Genomic DNA, 21,104 nt, shown 5'->3' with positions numbered 1-21,104 from the left:
GTTGAACTTTTGAAGGAGGACAGTGTGAGTTTGAACAAAGGGAGGATCATCATTGTGAAGAGAGGGAAAAAAGGGCAATTTGATGATTGCTAAAGATGGGGAAGAAAGAGCTGCATCCATTTAACTCTTTACATGGCAGCATTGTGAATAGGCCATTGTAAAATACTGATTAAATGCACCAAGGCTGGGCCAAAATGAGCTTCCCCATGTCTGAAGAGTGCATAAACTCTAACAGACCTATTTCCAAGTCATACAGAACCATCTTCTTTTCAACTGTGGCATAGAGTCTTCAAGCAAATTGTGTATTAAGTGAACTGTATTAAAGATGGAGGGAGACAGGTTTTATGCACTGATTCCTCTAGAGAATCTCCCTAAACACACAGTGACATTTTGATGATTTTCCCATTAGTATTCTCTGAATAGAGATCTCTTTTTTATTTTTCCCTTTGCTAGTAAGTAAGAACTGCTTGGTATACATATTTAAATAACAGTCATACTGAATTAGCTTTAAGAACTGGCTCTTAACATAATGGATGCATTAAAATGTAGAGCAAAATGAGCCAGCCACATAAAGACCTCCATGGGTAAGAAGAGAGCAGGAAGTAATAGGTAATGCAAGTGTCTCCGCAGTCTTCTAAGACTTGGATTATGATAATGGCTTTGAGAGCAGATTAGTCATTTAATGTCTAGCTACTGACATAAATTAGCACCGGTTGCGTTAAAGTCTGTTTGGTGAGAAAGGCAGCACCCGTCCTTTTCCAACTCACAGGTATATATGTGGCTGCTTAAGAAGTATGCTGTAAGGAAAAAAGGTTGATTGCCAATCACTTTAAGGAGAAAGTGTTTTGTACGAGTCCTAACAGTCAACCTCATCTCTGTCAGTGATGCGATACTTTGCACTCCAAGTCCCTGCCCCACGAGCAAGGGGGAAAAAAGACCTAATGAGTGAGAAGACATCTGAACTCATTCCTTGCCAGCCTATTGAATGACAATGCTTTAAAAAAAATACTGACCTCAAGGACAAGGGGAAATATGGCAACTGAACTGAGCAGTATTTACTGGTGATAATATAACATTTTTGTTTCTTTATAAAGTCAAAGAAACCGAGGTGAACGAAAGTCCCGAGGAAGATCCCAATGTGAGTTTTGCCAATGCCCACGTAGAAATCAGGATGTGTTTATGTAACAGGATTTGGGGGTGAAGGTAGGAGTGTCCCATTCAGAGGTCCAAGAAAACGACTTACCACAAATTAACCAGGAAAGGATGCTCCAGCCCCTGCATGATCTGGAGCTCCTTGAAGACATTCCTCACTTCATTGCGCTCCACACACTTTTGTTTGTTCATGTACTTCATCGCATACATCTTCTTGGTATCATTCTTCTGTACGATGCAGACCTAATGGTGCCAACCAGAGTGAGAAAGTGATTAGGGAGATGATGGATCACGGGAATGAGACAGAGAAAGACCGTCGATCACAGCGTGGAGGCCCCATCACTTGCAAATCCTCTGATGTTGAAGTTGCCTCTTAGCTCTGATTTCAGAGTAAAAAATTTCATTTTTTTCCCCTGTACCAAGTCAATTTCTAAATCTCTGCCTTCTCAAACAAGTTTGCCTGATTTTGCTTTTGGGGATTTTTAAGACAGCATTTTGGGGAAAATAGCTGCCTCCATGTCAGGAATCTTCCAATAACTAACAACAGCCTTATTCTGCTTTTTAGTGACCAAAATAGGCATGGCTAAACTGTCAAGATGAACAATATTGTGCAAGAATTTCTGTTGACAGCCATAGGTGAGACAACCAAAAAGGACTTGAAGCGTGGGGAAAAACCCTAAGCATGATGTGCATATTTTTGAAATTCTTTTAGAGGTTCATATAATGCCTGATAAAGTTGACAGCAGATGATTCTAAAATGCAAGTTCACTATGAAATATGAGATATTCTGTTAAAGTATGTTTCCACAAGACACAATAGTAATCAGGTTATGAATCTAGAAGATTCTTATAAAGAATTGGACTGAATGTGTATGATTTTTATGGTAGGTTTTTTGGTTTTGTTTTGTTTTGGTTGCGGTACGCGGGCCTCTCACTGCTGTGGCCTCTCCCGTTGCGGAGCACAGGCTCCGGACGCGCAGGCTCAGCGGCCATGGCTCACGGGCCCAGCCGCTCCGCGGCATGTGGGATCTTCTCGGACCCGGCACGAACCCGTGTTCCCTGCATCGGCAGGCGGACTCTCAACCACTGCGCCACCAGGGAAGCCCTGTGGTAGGTTTTTTAAAATAAAACTATGGTACAACTGGGGAAAATAGAAATCAGGTGGCTTCTTTCGCACATGAAAAGATTTAATTCTTATACTGACAAGACAACTGTTACTGAATGTACTGGTACAACTTGCAAATGATTATGAAATCTTACTCTCCCCATTAGTGTAGAGAAAGCCTCAAACTCCAGTGAGTAAACTGGTTTGACTGAGATAATTCTGAGAACATACATGTTCATTATGTAGCTGCCTGTCTCATACTTTGCTCAAACTGTGGTAATAATTTTATAAAAACCCATTATAAAAACATCTCTGAATTATCATTTACTGTGGTCCCAGTAATTAATCTGAACCTTCTTGGGTTCTTTGAGCTACATACCCCATTATTGGTTAGTCATTTTGGTTCTTACCTTCCCAAAACTGCCTTTTCCAATGGCTCTTAAAATTTCAAAGTGGTCAAAGTTGACTGTAAAACAAACAAAAAGAACATCATGAGTGATTCAAGTGCTCTGTTAGTAGCTAATGAATAATATATAAAGATTGAACTAAACCTAAGTACTTTATTTAAAACAACATTCCTTAACATGACTATTCATTCATCCAATAGACATTTCTTTAACACATAATCACATTGCTTAGTACTGGGGGATATAGTAGTAATAGAGTAGAAATAAAATCTCTACTTTTATGGAGACTGTAATCTAGTGAGGGCTCCACAGAGAGACTCTTACGGATTAAATAGTCACAAAATGAGTGGACAATTAAAACTCTTGGTGAATGTTAAGAGAGAAGTTGTTGGGCTCTAAGTGGATATAACAGAGGGTTTCACATAGGTGGCCAGAGACCCGGTCCTCTGTGCATACAGTTCTACTAAGGGTTGGCACTTTAAAAATCTTCTTGTCTGTTTTCTCATTAAAACACTCTTTCGTGTATCCAAATGATCTCAATTTTCCCAAGTAAGAAACTATTACACATGTAAGTTTATAGAATGAGTTGATCCCCAAGGCACAGATATCTAAGAGATGAGGATGATTATGAGTATAAAAATCTATTTTATACACTTCATTTGAAGTTGAGATGATCTTTTCCATCTGCCATTTAAAAATTTCCACTACTAAACTTTAAATGGAATATAATCTATAAAAATATTGAATCACTATGCTGTACATCTGAAACTAATACATTTTAAATCAACTATACATCAATTAAAAAATAATAACATGTTCACTCCTAGGAGTTAGAAGCAGTAGATGTTTAGTTTATAGAAAGCATGGTCTCTTGGGTCAATGCTCAAGAAATGCTTGGTGAAGAGAAGAACAAAGCATAGATTCTCCCAGAGAGATGACATTCTTTGGTTCCTTGCCTTGATGATCTTCAGAAAATGCCCCACTTTCTTTCCTGGTTTTTGAAATACGGATTTAGATGAGTAAAATTCCAAATGAGGGATTTTAAGAATTGAATCAGAAAAGATTGCAAAATACAAGAAGGTGCCATTCTTCTCTTTAAAAGACATAATTTGTCGATTTCAAAAATAATCAGATTAGCTCCTTCTGAAGGAAAGGGAGATGAGAGCTCTCATCTTCCAAGCTTTCTCAAGGTTGAAACTTTTTTATAATGTGACTTAATCATCACTTCTTCTAAACTCCCAACCCACTTTATTTCAGGAAAAAAACCAAAAAACATTTAATCATGTGAGGCAGCATGTCTATTACAAATAATCCTGGATTTGGCCTGAAAACAATGGTGTAATTCTGGTAAATGACAGATTCTTTTTTAAAATTTTATTGAAGTATAGTTGATTTACAATGTTATGTTAATTTCTCCTGTACAGTAAAGTGACTCAGTTATACATATATGTATATTCTTTTTCATATTCTTTTCCATTATGGTTTATCACAGGATATTGAATGTAGTTCCCTGTGCTATACAGTAGGACCTTGTTGTTTACCCATCCTATATATAATAGCTTGCATCTGCTAATCCCAAACTCCCAGTCTTTCCCTCCCCCAATCCCCCTGGCAACCACAAGTCTGTTCTCTAGAACTGAGTCTTTTCTGTCTTGTAGATAAGTTCATTTGTATCATGTTTTTAGATTCCACATATAAGTGATATCATATGATATTTGTCTTTCTCTGGCTTCCTTCACTTAGTATGATAATCTCTAGGTCCATCCATGTTGCTGCAAATGGCATTATTTCATTCTTTTTTTATGTCTGAGTAATATTCCATTGTATAAATACCACGTCTTCTTTATCCATTCCTCTGTCGATGGACATTTAGGCTGCTTCTGTGTCTTGGCTATTGTAAATAGTGTGTTATGAACATAGGGGTGCATGTATCTTTTTGAATTACAGTTTTGTCTGGCTATATGCCCAGGAGTAGGATTGCTGGATCATATGGCAACTCTATTTTTAGTTTTTTGAGGAACCACCGTACTGTTTTCCATAGTAGCTGCACCAATTTACATTCCCACCAACAGTGTAAGAGGGTTTCCTTTCCAGCATTTGTAATGATGTCCTTTGACTGGTGTGAGGTGATACCTCACTGCAGTTTTGACTTGCATTTCTCTAATGACTAGTGATGTTCAGCATCTTTTCATGTGCCTATTCGCCATCTGTATTTCTTCTTTGGAGAAGTGTCTATTTAGGTTTTCTGCCCATTTTTCGATTGGGTTGTTTGGTTTTTTTGTTGTTGAGTTTTATGAGCTGTTTGTATGTTTTGGAAATTAAGCCCTTGTCAGTCACATCTTTTGCAAATATTTTCTCCCACTCCATAGGTTGTCTTTTTGTTTATGGTTTCCTTGGCTGTGCAAAGGCTTATAAATTTGATTAGGTCCCGTTTGTTTATTTTTGCTTTTAATTCTGTTGCTTTGGGAGACTGACCTAAGAAAACATTGGTACAATTTATGTCAGAGAATGTTTTGCCTATGTTCTATTCTAGGAGTTTTATGGTGTCATGTCTTATATTTAAGTCTTTAAGCCTAAATGACAGATTCTGAGTCTCCATTTTCTCATCTGTAAAGATGGGACTGACCCTGCTAGATAAGGAAACACTTTTTATCCAGAAAAATGCTAATAAAACAGTTTGCTTACTTATGTCATTCACTTGACTATGTTGTCTTCCCAAACTCCTTGAGTTCTGAGTTTCTTTCATTCACTAGATCATAAACTCTATGAGGGCAGAGATTATATGTTGCTTTGTTCACCTGTGTTTTCCTGGCAACTCAGAAAATTCTTGGCTTGAGGTAGTTGAAGGCATCTCTTTGCACTTCCCATAGAGCCTGGTGCAGTGATTTACACGTAAATCTCACATAAATCTGGTTCTCAGCAAATAAAGTAAGCTGTAAAGATACAGAAGAACCCCCAAACAATTGCTTCTTGGAAACCAGAGCAGTGTGAGAATGTGGGTCTTCTAGGGAAGTGTTTTTCAAACTGAGTCAAGACCCATTAATAAGTTATGAAATAAATTTAGTTGTAATAAAGAACATTAAAAAATTTAATGGAATAGAAAATAAAATATTAGAAATGTCTCAAATGTAGTTAGAGTAGTATTGACTCTGAAACTTTTGTTTCAGTTTACATCTGTGTGTGGATAGACATGTACTGTATCATGAGAATATTTTTAGTCTATATTTTACTATGAGTTGTGGTCAAAATAACTTGAAAAACACTTTTATAAGTTTTTTCTTAAGTTTTAAACTGAAATAACCAATGCAATGATTTCCTCACACTCATCACATGAGGCTGAGTTATGCATTATGTACTATGGAAGTGTTAAAAAAACAAATAACCAAGATTTGTTTCATTTTTAGCAAATCCAGTAACTCACAGTGGTTTCTCCACTAGCAGTCTAGCCTACAATGCTGTGATGATGTTTTGAATCTCCAAGTATATAGCAGGTACCTAGAAAGCAGGATGTTCCATTGTGATATCAATCCATTTCATGAACCATGTCTCTTTATAAGCCATTTTAAGCTTTAATGAAAATGATAAAGGATTAGATGCCACATTGCTGATAAATTTCTACTAGCAGAACTGCCTTAATTAATGTCAGGTTAGGTCCCAGAAAAGTGGCAACCTTAAGGTTTACATCTTATTTATGCCTTTGTTTCTACTCAGTCAAAGAAAGATCCAAATCCAGTCCAATGCCATAGTGCCTAAGGTCACTTCCCTGTGTAATAATACATCCTGGAGAAAAAGCCGATGACACGCTGAAAGTGACTGAAAAATAAGCTCTTATTCCATCCTTAAGGTCCCTTCTTAAATGTCCAACAACAGCAACACTAGTTTGGAGGAAGGCTGATTGAAAAGGCAAACAAACCTCATCAATTCAGACAAAATGAGAGAGAGAGATGAAGTCAGAACTGTGGATTATTTTGTCAACAGAAAACCAATTATATTATAGGCATGTAGGATTTGCCTAAGGGGAGTATGCAATAGCACACCCACTGTGTGCTTAAACCTTTGATCAACGTGTGCAGTACTAACCAGCAGATTACATATGGCCCACAGACAAAATGGGCCTGCCGCCTGTATTTGTGCCTCCTGTGAGCTAAGATTGGTTTTACATTTTTAAAGGATTTTAAAAAAATAATAAAGAATATGCAACAGAGACCATATGAAAATTGATAATATTTACTAGCTAGCCCTTTACAAAAAATTTGCCAGCCCCTGAGATTAAGAGCACAGTCTGTGGAGACAGACTACCTGTGTTCAAATTCCAGCTCCTACAATGAATACTTGTGTAATCCTGGCAATTACTTTTTTTTTTCCTGTCGATTTATTTCCATGCTCTGTATCTTCATTGATAAAATAGGGATCAAAATAATATATACATTACAGGGTTTACAGCAAAATGAAATGAGTTAACATATGTAAAGTACTTAGAATATAAAATGGAACAAACTACTTTTACTAGTACTACTACTACTGCTTAGGGAATAGGCTAATTCAGAGCTCCCAGCAAATACCACGGTAAACTGCTATCACGACACGTGGATGTTAGCAGGCGACACGGAAGTAAATGGCAGCTGTCAGTGTCATTTCTACACATCTGGGCTTTGCAGTCTGTGGTGTGCTGGCCTCGCAGCAGTGTTCTCTTCAATCTCTGAAGCAAAGTTAACCTTTGTTGCGGCTTCTTCTTGTGTCTTGTCCTTGTATCATGTTCTAAAACTTTCCTTCTGGTTCCTGGAGAAGCTCTGGTGCCAAGAAGATAAAAAGGGTCTCCTGGAGACCCTGGGTCTTTGTGGGGTTTAGAAGGTCATGGTTGAGTGTAGGGAGAGACAGAATCTGGTTCTCACTTACACTGATGGGGCTGGGCCAGGGAATGTGGCCCGCAGGGAAACAAACAGGCAACAGCAGCTCAACCTCCGGCACCTTCCTCTCTGCCTCAGAGTCTTGCTTTCACACAGGTCTTTTCACCCCAGTCTTAGCAACCGTCAGGTCAGTACATACAGTATTCTTAAGGCTGCCTGGAGGTATATCAGGTTAATAGACAAAGCTGAAACAGATCCTAATGTTATGATATCCCTTGGAATATTTTTATTTATTTTTAAAACTAAGTATCTTAAAAGGACTTATTTTAGAGTTTTTCTTTTGGATAGGTGCCCATTCTCCACTAATCAACCAGACACAGAAATTCTATAGGCATTAGAGGTCTGTTTATGTATGTTTCCTTTGTATGTCTCATTGTATTCTCTCAATAACCTTACGGCTTTTACAGATAGGTGTGTTCAGCCTCAGAGAGATTAAATAATTGGCCATGATTATAACTAGTATTGTGACTCACTCATCTTGGGTTAGGTTCGTAAGTCAGAAGGTAAGGCAAAACCTATTCAGTCAAAACTACACATGTAAATCCTCGGAGAAGGTACCCCATTTGAAGACCTAGACAGTCTGTCAAAGTCCATTCCAGTTTGGTTTTCCTTGTGTGAGCACCGAAGGAATTGCATTTAGGGGCTATTGTATGAAAAACAAATGTTTAAGCACTAAAATCACACTCAGCTCTTTGGTAGGCTTGAATTTATAAGTCACGTGGACAGTAAGACCAAGTGAGGGGACAGCGGTTGACTGTTGTCACAAAGCTACACCCAACACTTGAGTGGAGGAGCGGATAGAATAAATCTACTTTCATGTAAATTCATATACATCTTTCTGATCCTGCAGCCACATTTTTAGTCTCTATAGCTATCTTATGGTTATTCTTGCTGTGTGTCCACCCATTCCAGAGGTAGAATCAGGAGAAGCAAGGTGGAACTTTTTTGTCTATCCTTCTAGAATCACAAGTCAGGCTTTCCCAAGTCTTTCCCTAAACGGAAGCGTACTGATGGTGGGATTCAGGCCTGATGCTCTTTATTTCCTTTGTTCTACTTCTATTACCATCTCCCCAGTCAAAACATTCTGGTCAATAAACAGTGTTGAAGGAAAGAAAAGGGGAAACACTTTTTAGACTTTGTTATACCACCCTGACACTTGGAATTTGGGAGAAGAGCATTCTAGAAAGTAAAGCAGAAAATCCATTCTTTTTTCTACTTTTGAGGTAAAAATATTTGGAAAATATTTTATTTTTTCTTTAAAAATATTTCAGCCTTCCTAAGTATGGAATCATGACCATACGTGAGATTACTGAGAACTGCACTCCTTGATATTTCTGTAAACCTTTCTATTGATGAGAGAACAAGGACACCAACAGTGGCACCCTAGATAAGTTACTCCATCTTTTCAAATCACAAGGTCCCCATCTGTAGAACAGAGCTAATTAAACTTGACTGGCCAGTGGTTTTGAAGATGAGATGCTATAAAGCAGAAGTATAATGTCTGGCCTACTGAAAGCTAAAAGTTACAAATGATAAAAAAGTACAATTATTCAGAGAAAATTAAGTCTTCTTCCCATTCCAAAATTTTAGTTCTATTCCTAGAAGGCAACCACTATTAACCATTTCTTCTGTATCCTTTAAGAGATTTTTTCCTGCATATTATATGTATTCCCATTAGACAGCAATAACAAGGTACTAGCATTCCTGTAGGAACAGAGATTATAAGCCCTTTCTACATAATTATACTGTTTCTGACCTTTCATACCATTACATATAACTCTATATCTAATTATTTTAAATAACTCCTTTATACTTCATTGCATAAATATACCATAAAATATTTAGCCTGTTGATGGACTTTCAAAGATGATTTAATTATCTGCTATTTCCTACAATACTACCATAAACATCCTTGATCAGCTTATGTACATGTGTTGTAGGCTAACTTTATAAAAGTAGAACTACTGGGACAAAGATTATGTGGATTTTCCAATTTAATGGATATTGTCAACAGCCGTCCAAAGATGTTGCACCCAGTCTCCTTCCAGCAAAGTGTAAGAGTGACATTTTGTCCACCTCCCTGACAACACTATCACATCAACTGTCCTTTATCTGACAAGTGAAAACAAATTGAATTATTTACTTTATACAGTTGACCCTTGAACAATATAGGGGGTTAGGGGTGCCAGCCCTGCTCTCAGCAAAAATCCACATGTAATTTATAGTCAGCCTTCCAAATCTGAGGTTCCTCCATATCTGTGGTTTTGTATCTGCGGATTTAATCCAAGGTAGATCATGTACTACTGTAGTTACCGTAGTATGTACTTATTGAAAACAATTAGGGGACCACACAATTGTTGATCAAAGGTCAGCTGCATTTCTTTAATGAGTAAAGTCTCATATCTTTGTACATTTATTTTTTCAAAGAACTGCCTATTCATTTATTTTGCCTGCTTTTAATGAGTTATTCTTATCGATTTGCAAATGCATGTAAAATATTAAGTAAATTAACTTTCTCTTAGTACATCTCGGAAATATTTTTCTAGGCTGTCCATTTGGCTTTTGACTTAAAACATTTTTTAATTAGGTAGAAAACTTAAGTGTTAAATTTATATTTTATAGTCAAATTTTATATGGTCACATGTATCAATCTTTCCCTTTTTGTCCCTCTGGACTTAAGCCTTTTTAAAAAAGTCATTTTTTTTTGTTAAAAGCATGTACTTGTATTTTATTTTATTTTTTGCGGTAGGTGGGCCTCTCATTGTTGTGGCCTCTCACTATTGTGGCTTCTCACGTTGCGGAGCACAGGCTCCGGACGCGCAGGCTCAGCGGCCATGGCTCACGGGCCCAGCCGCTCCACGGCATGTGGGATCTTCCCGGACCGGGCCACGATCCCGTGTCGCCTGCATCGGCAGGCGGATTCTCAACCACTGCGCCACCAGGAAAGCCCTGTACTTGTATTTTAAATCAATAGCTTTTGACATTTCTAAAATACAACATCGTTTATTCTAAGGTTATACCTATCCAAGATACACAGAACAAAAATATTTCCAAATTCCAACAATTCTAAAAACTCCTGCTACTGCTTAAACTAAAAGCCAAAACAATCAATCATTTCCTTGCATGCCATCATGCCAATGTGATTGTTAATAAGTGGATACTTTTAAGTGCTTTGGGAAATATCCTCTTGAAGCAGGCTCTCCATATCTTGCTTATGCTGGCAATTTATTTAGTAAACACTTTACTTATACAGCATGATGTTAAATTCCAGTGCTATTTGGTCCCAATTGATACATTACACACATTGGTTGCTTAAACATGACACTGGGGGTGGCTGTGGTTCTCTAAAGGCAAAGTCAATTCCACGTGGAGACAGTAATGGCTTAGCTGGCTCCATGTGCCCATTCTTCACTCCAGTTCAGGAAGTGTGTGTGTGTGTGTGTGTGTGTGTGTGTGTGTGTGTATGCGTGCGTAAGTGTGTGTAATTCCTCCCCCCTCCCTCCCCCCACTACAGCAGAATAGACACTTAGGTGGAGTAAAGTGCAGATGTTGCTCACTGAGCTTGGTCTGCGTTCACCGACAACAAAGCTGTACTGATGGCTCACGCATTAACAACCAGGTATTGTGCTCTGTGCTGGGGAGAAAGAAAGCCAAGGTTGCCTACCTTCCTGGAGCTGACAGTCTAGTGGGACAACAGAATAATTAATGATAGCTAATATCTAACATTTTTGTAAGGAATACCAGGCATTAGTCTAAGCATGTTATATAGATATATTATCTCAATTTTCCAACAATCGGATGAAATAGTACTACTATTATTGCCATTTTTTTAAGCTGAGTAAACTGCAGCCCAGAGTAATTAAGTAATTTTCTCAAGGCCACAGCGCAAGCAAGGGGCAGCTGCAAGGGGTGGAGTCCGGAACTGTCCTCAAACACTGTTCTCTGCTGCCGCCCATTAAATGTAGATAATTGTACCCGAGAAAGTAGTATAGGCAGCACAGAGTCAGGGAAAGACTTCTCTCACAACAGTGTCCATCTTTCTGGCTTGTCTTCTTCAGCAAGATCTTTTTTTCATGGATCCTGTCTTGTGACACTGATCCCACCAACCATGTGCGGTCACTGGTATCTGTCACTCATCATGTCCCCCACCCGTCGCCAGAAGCTCTGGTCTGGGAGTGGGACTGTGACCTGAGCCACTCCAATCTACATACTCTACACGCAGGGTTTTCTGATCTGGAAATGCATGCTTCCCCGCTATCACAAAGCTTTCTGAACATGAGAACAGAACTGGCCAAATGGAGAAAGAGCAGGTCAGTAGGTCCCAGGAAATGAAACCAAAACATGGAATAAAGTGGACTTGCAAGATAAAGAGATCCCTGATAGCATTAAAGTGTGTGCCTTTCTATTCAGATAGGGACTATCTTGATTACTCTGCAGGCACCCTGATATTCTTCCAATAATTTTTAAATTTTTATGTTTTTAGCAAAACTCATTCAAGTTCCAACTAATACAAGCTCCACTGCTGTAGGGAGAAAATCAGAGTGTTATGGGAACATACAGCAGGAAGAGCTGTCCAGGGGATGCAGTAAAACATCTTAGAGGAGATGATTAGGACCTGAGAAAAATGTTACAAGGGACTTCCTCTTTCTATTTTTTCTTATTTTTATTCCTACACTGAATTGGAGTATCGGAAAGATAATCTCCAAGGAAAAGAAATGAAACATACACATAAATGACTGCAATGTAAAGGAATGCATACGTACTGAGAGCCTCATGTTGTCCTACAGTGATTCCCAAATATGTCTGCCCACTAGAATCACACAAAACACTGTTTTAAAGATGCAGATACATGGGCCTCATCTGAATCAGACTCTGGAGGCTGGACCTAAGAATTTGTATTTTAATCCACTTCCTGGGGGATTTTGATGGAAACTTCCTGGAACCAGTCTGCAGGGCTTGATTTACGAACCACCGTTTTGTCCACTAAAAACCATGGGAGTTCTAAGGTGGGAGAAATTTCTTCCTACTATAGAAGATGAAAAGAGCTTCAGGGAAGGGCAGCATTTCATTTGGGCCTCGCAGAAAGGGGAGGAGTTGAACAGGTGACCAAGCAGTGGAGGGCAGGGAGGATGTACTTACTGAGCGACTCAAACCCTAGTGTGAAGAGGTTCTCAATAAATAGTTTACCTGATTTGATTTCCAAGGCCTCAGACCTCCCCTTCTACCTCTGCCCCCACCCCCATGAATTGGAAGCAAATTAATAATGGTGTCTATAAATACTTAATAGGCCTCTGTTGCCTGCACTGTGCCACATCTTAGGTCACAGTTGATAATTATACTCATAATCTATTATGTACACCCATTGTACAGGCACTGATCCAGTGCTGTATATACAGTATCCTAATTAATCCTTACCAAAACACCATAAGGTTGTCATATTATTGCTACTTTGTGGATGAGTTACAGAGACCCAAAAAAGTTAAATCTCCCAGGAGCGGTGCTTGGACTTGAAACCGACTATGTGTGGCTCCAAGTTTGGTGATTTTAATAGTACAGATGAGTCCTGGAAGTTTTGCAATACAATATGGTGGTTATGAACATGAAATTCTGGGTTTGGGTTTGGCTGCACTGCTTGCTAGCTATGGACTTTAAATCAGTTAACTTCTCTGAGTTTAAATTTCCTCCTCTGTAAAACTGATTGCATTTAGTATCCCTTCTAAGGTTATTAGGAGGACTAGGTGAAATAAGGCATATCAAAGGTGCTTATCAAGAGTTTGTAGTTAGAACTCAATAAAAGTATCATTATCACTGTTTTTGCTATTGTTACTGGATGAGTCACTGTGGTATCAGCCCAGAACAATGCTTTTCTTGCCAAAACATTAGGCAAAATGACGTTGGGACATGACACAAGATGAACAGTACCAAGAATATATCCTCTATGAAGGCAGACACTGGGTCCATCCTGTTGACTATGGTACCTACATTGCCTTCAACTGTGTTGGGCATGTAGCACATGCATAATCAATACTTATTAAGTGGAGGAAGTACCATCACCAAAGTTTAACAGAGTATGTTATAGCTTAGGAGGAAACATTTTAAAGATATTTTTCTTCATGTTAATTTCCTAGCATGTCATCATTTAAAATTGGTACCTCCACACAGCATTGTAAATTAACTATACTAACTATATTATACTATATTATAACTATACTTAACTATATTAAAAATTGAAAAAAAATTTTTTAAATAAAATGGGTAGCGTAGCTACTAAGGAATGTCTTACCAATGAGCTATATCAAAAGGCTTCTTAATGAGCTAGGCAGTTAAAAAAGAAAGTCTCCATTTGAATGGTGACAACTTCAGATTTCTCTGAAGGCACTAGATTTATATCTTAAACACCTCAAGGATTGATCTACTCATTCTTTGAGCCCCAAAGTGTCAAGAACTGCCATTCTCTGAACTGCCATCTTCCATCCTACCAACCTCATAACCAACAACTATCCTAAGAAAGAACATGGATGAAAACCCCAGGAACTGAAGGATAATTAACAGCAGGAGTCAAAGGATATTGCCTTTGTCACTGCTGCATGCTCTTCAGACAGAAGTAAATGCATCTCACTATGTCAACTGGAAGGTACCCACATTCTTCCATATACCTCATCATACCTTCCATATACCTCCTGCTGTCAGTTTGCCCATTTATTTTTAAGAATGGACACTGCATGATTTGCCAAAAAGGGAATAAAAGGACCGAAAAAAATTGAAGTGCTGATTAAAAAGTTATTTTGGTGGATTTTACCAGTTTTCCGTTAATTAGGTGAATGTTTAGTAATCCTGCTATATTCCCAAATGGAGGCAGTTAGCAAAAAAACCTACTTACACCCTTTCAAGACACTCACAACAAGGAGGAAAGAAGTTCAACTCACTCCTCCAGAAGGCATAGCTTTACTAGCAAGTCAAATCAACCAATATTCTTTGAGCAGCTCTGTGCCCAGGACTGTGCTAGACACTGATGGAAGAACAAAAGGAGCATGGGATCAAGTCACATCCTCAGGAAACTGAATATTACTCATTCAGTTGTATTTGTGAGAACCTGGATAATCATATGCCCCTGCCTCACTTTTATTTTACTTTGCTAGAGTGTATGTATCTTTGGAATCCATTCTTTAATCTTTCTGGAATTAAATGAGTATAAATAAATACATAGGCAAATAAGCAGACAAATGAAAGCAATCAAGTGTTTGGTATAGAAAGAAGCTCTATGGAGAGGGGAGCAAGTATTGTGGCATGGCAATTTTGCTTCTTGGTTTTTAGTGAAGATGGAATGCTTTGATGAAAGATAAAAAATGATTTGAGTCAGACGGAATTGCACTGGAATCCTAGATCCACCACTTACAAGATAAATGGAATTAGGAAATTTACTGGCCGTTTCTGAGTTTCAATTTCTTGTTCGTAATGAATATTTTTTATATAAAACTAATATGCTTTTATCATAAATATAGAAAAGTAGAAGAAAAATAAAATCATCTAAAGATAACAGTGATTACTATTTTGATTAGTTTTTCTATTTTTTAGACCTTTTTATTTTTATCAAAGGTATGTATCTATATCTATATACATTAAACACTGATGTTAGTCCTATGATCTGCTTGTCTCATGCTTCAATCTCTTCTGGCCAAGAAGCTAACACTTTTACTTCTTTGAGTTAATAAGTTTGGTAGTTTCCATCTATCATCTAAATAGTATCTTTTTTTTTTTTCCTTGTCAGTTTTAGGCATTACTTACTGAATTTTCAAGGTGGCAGGTGGGCAGTTAGCTCACTTCCTTGGTCTTTTGGTCTTACCCCAAAATGCTCCTATCTTTCTAAGACAGTATAGCCGTATCTGATAAAATAATTTCAATTAGATCAATATTCAGTATTTCCATCATTATGAGTATGGAAATGGTACACACACCTGAGTCATGTAGTAAACCACAACTTCTTGCACATGTTTTTTTTGGTTTTCCCTGGAGTTAATAATTGTCTTGTTTACACTTGTTTGCTTTTCTATAGCCTTTTTCCTAATTCAATCTCAAACTCTTCTCTAGTTGTCTAAGTTCCCTTTCAACATGTTCAGGTGCATCAGTCACAAGGCTGTCTTCCTGAAAATGTCTCTACTGGAGCCCTCCAATCTGGACTCTTTATCCTTTTTGCTTCACAGCTGTCATTCTTGGGCTCTCCGTCACAGTCGTCCTAGGGATTTCCTTCACTCCTCTTTCACGAAGGAGTCCCTGCTTATTGCGTGCACTATCTCTCTCTTTCTTGTTTGATTCCCCTGTTTTCGTGGAGTGCATTCTACAACAGTTTTGTAAGAAGGATTGCACGGGAGATACATTTTTGAAGCCTTATATGTACGCAAAATATTTTATTCTACTCACGCTCAATTACAAGTTTGGCTGGGTATTGAATTCTAGGTTCAATTTCCTCCAAAATTTTGAGGCCTGGCTCTCCTTAATTTCTAGCTCTTGGTGTTGCTGTTATGTCTAAAGCTATTTTGATGCCAGACCCTCTGATGTAACAACAGTTTTCTTCTCTGGAACCTTGCAGGACTGTGTATTCAAAACATTGTGAATGTTTTGAGATTTTATGATTATATGGGCTTATTTTATTTGTCATGCTGGGCCCTTGATAGGCTCATTCAATCTGGAAAAGTTCTGGGCTTTTCTTTTTCCTTTAAATTATATAGTGATGGTTTCCTCCCTTTTATTTTCTCTTGCTCTATTTTTGTACCTACTATTATTTAAAACTAGAACTCTTAGACTGGCTCTTACGTTTTCTTGTACTTACCCTTCTGTTTTTTATCTCTGTTCATTATTCTAGGAAATTTTCTTAAATCTACCTTCTGAACCTTTGGAATTTTTCCATTCTTGCTGTAATATTTTCTCCTCACACTAATTTTTGGTCTATGAATGCTGCTCTCTTGGTATCCTATTTTTTTTTTCATCAAAATAAATTATCGGTCGCTATATCACATCTCTCTGTGATAGTTATCGTCAAGTTGCTGTTTTTTCTGTTCACGTGTTTTAGTATCTGTCAGTCCTATTAGAAGCCTCTCCCATATGTCCAAAAATCCTTGGTTATCTGTTCATCTTTAAGTGTGGACACCTAAACCCCTGTCTGAAAGTTCTGAGCATGAGGGTGGAACTTGTCGACAGCAGGCTTCACTCCAGAAAACAATGGCTAGGGTGTTGAGTTAGAAAATTCTGAAGTCGGCTAAATTTAAATCTTCCTTCTTGGGTTGTCAAAAGCTCCAGGAAAGACACTACCTGGAGTCTTGTCTGGAGAGGGAGGCCCCTGGTGTCAGTGTTATCAGAGCCTAACGGGAAAGGGGACTGAGGGCTTGCACACCCAGCATGCATTCATTTATCCAATTCCTCCATTCTCCACAAGGCGCTGGTGGCCCTCAGTGTGCCAGGTCTTTCCCGTTAAGGGACTTTCCTCTCCAGAGGATAAACCACAGTGTGGATGTGTGGAGAGCAGATGACTAGTTTCTTTCCTTTGACAAAGTGGTAGAAGGACCCGACCAGTTTTTAAACAGATATCTAAGCAATCCTCCTTATTTAACACCCCCCTTTCACCTCTACTTCTAGAGACACGTAACACTGCAGATTCCCCGGGGACTGGAAGGAGGAGAATGTGTTTCACTCACCATCTCTCCTTGGAAGTCTTGCTTCCACTTTTCCTCATCCTTAAAATAGATACCTACCTCACAGGGCTACAGTGGGAACTAAATTAGATTAAGTAAAGCAGGCATATAACCAGAGTACAGTAGGTGCTCAGTAAGTGAGCTATTTTTGTTTATTTTGGGGAGGTGGGAATCAGAGATAGCTATCAATATATCATTTATTTGCTATGTTACCTTGGCTAGTGTTTTTGGTTTTTTAATTAATTAATTTTGGCTGCACCAGGTGTTAGTTGTGGCATGTGGACTCTTAGTTGCAGCGTGCATGCGGGATCTAGTTCCCTGACCAGGGATCGAACCTGGGCCCCCTGCATTGGGAATGTGGAGTTTTTACCTGCTGGACCACCAGAGAAGTCCCCTTGGCTAGTGGTTTTAATTTTTATTTATTTGTGGTACGCGGGCCTCTCATTGCTATGGCCTCTCCCGCTGCAGAGCACAGGTTCCAGACGCGCAGGCTCCGCGGCCATGGCTCACGGGCCCAGCCGCTCCACGGCATGTGGGATCTTCCCGGACTGGGGCACAAACCCGTGTCCCCTGCATCGGCAGGCGGATTCTCAACCACTGCGCCACCAGGGAAGCTCTAGTGTCTTTTAAAACCATCTTTAGACTTGTATTTTCATCCAAATAAGGGATAATAATCGCTTTCTTATTTTATCTCAGGATTACTTTAAGAGTCACATTACAAGAGGATGAGCAAATACTGTGCAGCACAAAGCTGTCTCCTTGGGCTGGAGGCAGCCAGGAGTGGGTCAGGGTTCTCGCTCTGCCTCTTCCTAGCATGTCAACTGGGCAGACTTTCTAACCTTGCAGTGTCTCCACTCCTTGCTCTGGAAATCAGCGTGGCTAATATTCCTCATAATTTGTGATGAGGATAAAGCGAGATAACCTTAGCAAAGTACCCCGTTTTGAGACGCACTCCTGGGAGCACTGGTTTCTTTTATTCCACCAGACATCCACCTGTCTCTCTGACTCAGCTCTAAGTTTTCTATATTGAAGGTTCCCTATAACCTCACCATGAAGGGCTAAGTATGAGTACAAGCACAGTCTTAAACTTGAGGGCGTGGCATGGACTCCTTGGGTGAATATGTGGCCTCTTTTTCCAGGGAGAATAAAGAATACAAGCATGCAAACTAGTCTTGGTATAAATCACAGGGTTCCTCAGAATCCTATTTATAGATCCCATGTTAACAATTAATAGATATTTTCTAAGTGAGAGATACTACCTCTAAACCAGAATCGTAGCATAAAACCCTAAGTATAAACCCCGTTCACAAATCAAATGGTAATCTGATAGCACTTTCAAACGCTTACTATATGAAGCACTGTGCTAGGCATTTCCCTTGCATTATTTCATATAATTCTTATTAGCCCCCAAACACAAGTAAAACATTGAGAAGAGAGTAGGTAACTTGCTCAAGGTCACAGAGCTAGTAATGGCTGGAGTTAGCAATCAAACCAAGGGTATAGGTTATGAGTTGAGTGTCCCCCAAAAAAAGATAAATAGGAGTCACAACCGCTAGTACCAAAGAATGTGATCTTATTTGGGAATGACGTTATTGCAGATGTAATTAGTTAAGATGAGGTTGTACCAGAGTAAGGTAGGCTAGGCCCCTAAACCAATATGACTGGTACCCTTGTAAGAAGAGAGAAGTCTGCACACAGACACAGACCATATGAAGACAGAGTGAGAGAGTACAGTGATGCTGCCACAAGCCAAGGAACTCCGGGGGCTGCCAGAAGCTGGAAGAGGCAAGGGAGAAACCTACCCTAGAGAATCCAGAGGGAACATGACCCTGCCAACACCTTGACTTCAGACTCCCAGACTCCATAGTTTTCAGTGGAAACTCACTGAGGAAAGCAAGCAAGTCAATTCTAGTTACCAGTTAGGAACCTGAGTCTTCAACAGAAATTCTTTTTAATGCTTCAATCAAGCCTTAGTTTAGAACATTTTTCCTGCTATGTTATACCCTGGACACAAAATGAAGTTATCAAAGTGACAATGACTTTAATATGTGATAAAAGTAAATCAACATTATTCTACAAGGTATCATACAATTAAGTTGATCTAAAAAAGGTTGAAGAGTGAGTGAGTGATGATGATCAGGATGGTGAAATGAAAGACATGGATGGAGGTCATTGAAATTGTTGTCCTTGGATCAAAATGAATAGAGGAAGACAAGTAAAGCTCAAGAGTAGTGATGAACTGCGTAATTAACTCCAGGGAAGAAGAGGTGTTACATATTGAACCCGTAACACTTCAGCAATAACACTGAAAGCGTGTGTGAGTGATAGCAGACGTGAAGATGAATGCCACTGTGAAATGAAATGACTCAGCTCCCCGAGAGCAGGATGCACCAGTAGGCACGTAATCAGTCTCTGAAGTATTCTTATTCAAAAGCAATCCCCTAGGTTTGTTTAATCTTATAAATTCATTCTGTTTGGCCATCGTGGGAGGATATCTATAACTGAAACAAATGAGATTCATTTATATCAAGATTCAGGATGTAGTCATGTGGCTATCCGATTTCAGTGGTTTAACCTTCCTACGCCTCAGTCCTGCTATGTTTAAATTGCAGGCTGATCTGATGATAAAGTGCATTTTGGTAGTTGGTCTCTGCTGCCACTCCTAACAAGAACGTTACTGGGTGGTGAGTACATCTTTACATCACTTGATTCCAAATCGAACTCCATCACATACTCAGTATCTGGATGGGAAGGTGGTGAGTGAGATCCCAAGAGACAGTGCCCACCTGGCCACCTACCAAACTGCCAGCCTGAGGCAATGACAGCCACCACGAAGCCCCATCTGAGTATGTCATGGGGGTGCTCACCCCCAAACATCCCCCTCATCAGCACCCAAATCTTTGTTGTAGGTGGAGGGTAGGAGGGTCTAGGTAACTGACTTAGAAGGCTTCCTAGGGAGGGGACAGACTATGAGGCAAAGCTCCAAGCCTCTGGCAGGTGATCCACTGCCCCATCAGACCTCACAAACATAAATTCTAAGATAAAATTAGTAAGAATTTAGAGACAGCAGCTGGAGGCAGTGAAGCCCACATGTGGGGCCCTTGTGAACACAAGGCACTGTGTGCTTGCACTGGTCTCATGTGCATGAAGCCAGCCCTGGTTCCTGGTCACATCATTTCACAGGAATTAACCAATATAAAAGGAAGAAACCATCAGCTAAGACTTGCTCTACTATCTCCTCTTAATTTAAAAAAAAAAAAAAAAATCCTCCCTTAACATCATACTCAGCTTCAGCTCTTGGCTCATTTCTCTGCTTCCCTTTAGAGTAAACTTCTTGAAAGGGTTTACTGTACCGGCCATGTCCACGCCCTCCCCTTCCAAACACTCCTAATCCCCCAGACTCTGGCTCTTGCCGCCATATCCCCACTTGAACTGCTTTTGTCAGGATTACCTATATCCTGCTGATTGCCTAATCCCACAGATACTTCACTTTACTCAACCACCCAGGAACGTTCAGCACAAGAGACTACTTCCTCCTTCTTCAAGAAGTCTTCTCTCTTACATTTCATGACAAATGTTTTTCATGTCTCACAGGCTGTTCCTTCTCAATTTCCTTAGCCGATTGCTTTCCTCTGCCTGACTTCTAAATACAGGGGTTCTTCTCCTCTGTTTCTCCTTACCCTCCCAATGCAGACTCATCCCTCCCCATAAAATTAAAAACCACATCTTTGTTTCTCTAACCCAGACTTTTCCACTCATCTCTGGCCTTGAGATCTCAGCCTCCTACTTGACATCACCATTTTATGCACAGTCATTTTATGCATTCAACCAAGAATTCTTAACTATGT

General features: G+C 39.3%; 1 protein-coding gene across 3 annotated transcripts in view; it reads right to left on the bottom strand.

The window, feature by feature from the left end:
* STK32A (serine/threonine kinase 32A) overlaps positions 1-21,104 on the bottom strand; it is a 130,959-nt gene that overhangs the window by 86,909 nt on the left and 22,946 nt on the right. For all 3 annotated transcript variants that reach the window (XM_059063017.2, XM_067031876.1, XM_067031875.1), the window contains exons 3-4: positions 2,667-2,722; positions 1,244-1,395 (exon numbers count right to left, since the gene is read on the bottom strand). In XM_059063017.2, coding sequence (XP_058919000.2) covers positions 1,244-1,395; positions 2,667-2,722 — 208 coding nt within the window. The remainder of the gene's footprint in view (positions 1-1,243; positions 1,396-2,666; positions 2,723-21,104) is intronic.

This window comes from Kogia breviceps, chromosome 4, assembly GCF_026419965.1.
Source record: "Kogia breviceps isolate mKogBre1 chromosome 4, mKogBre1 haplotype 1, whole genome shotgun sequence".
NCBI classification, from domain to species: Eukaryota; Metazoa; Chordata; class Mammalia; order Artiodactyla; family Physeteridae; genus Kogia; species Kogia breviceps.
Note: the sequence above shows the minus strand (reverse complement) of the source record. Positions and strands in the feature narration are given on the sequence as shown.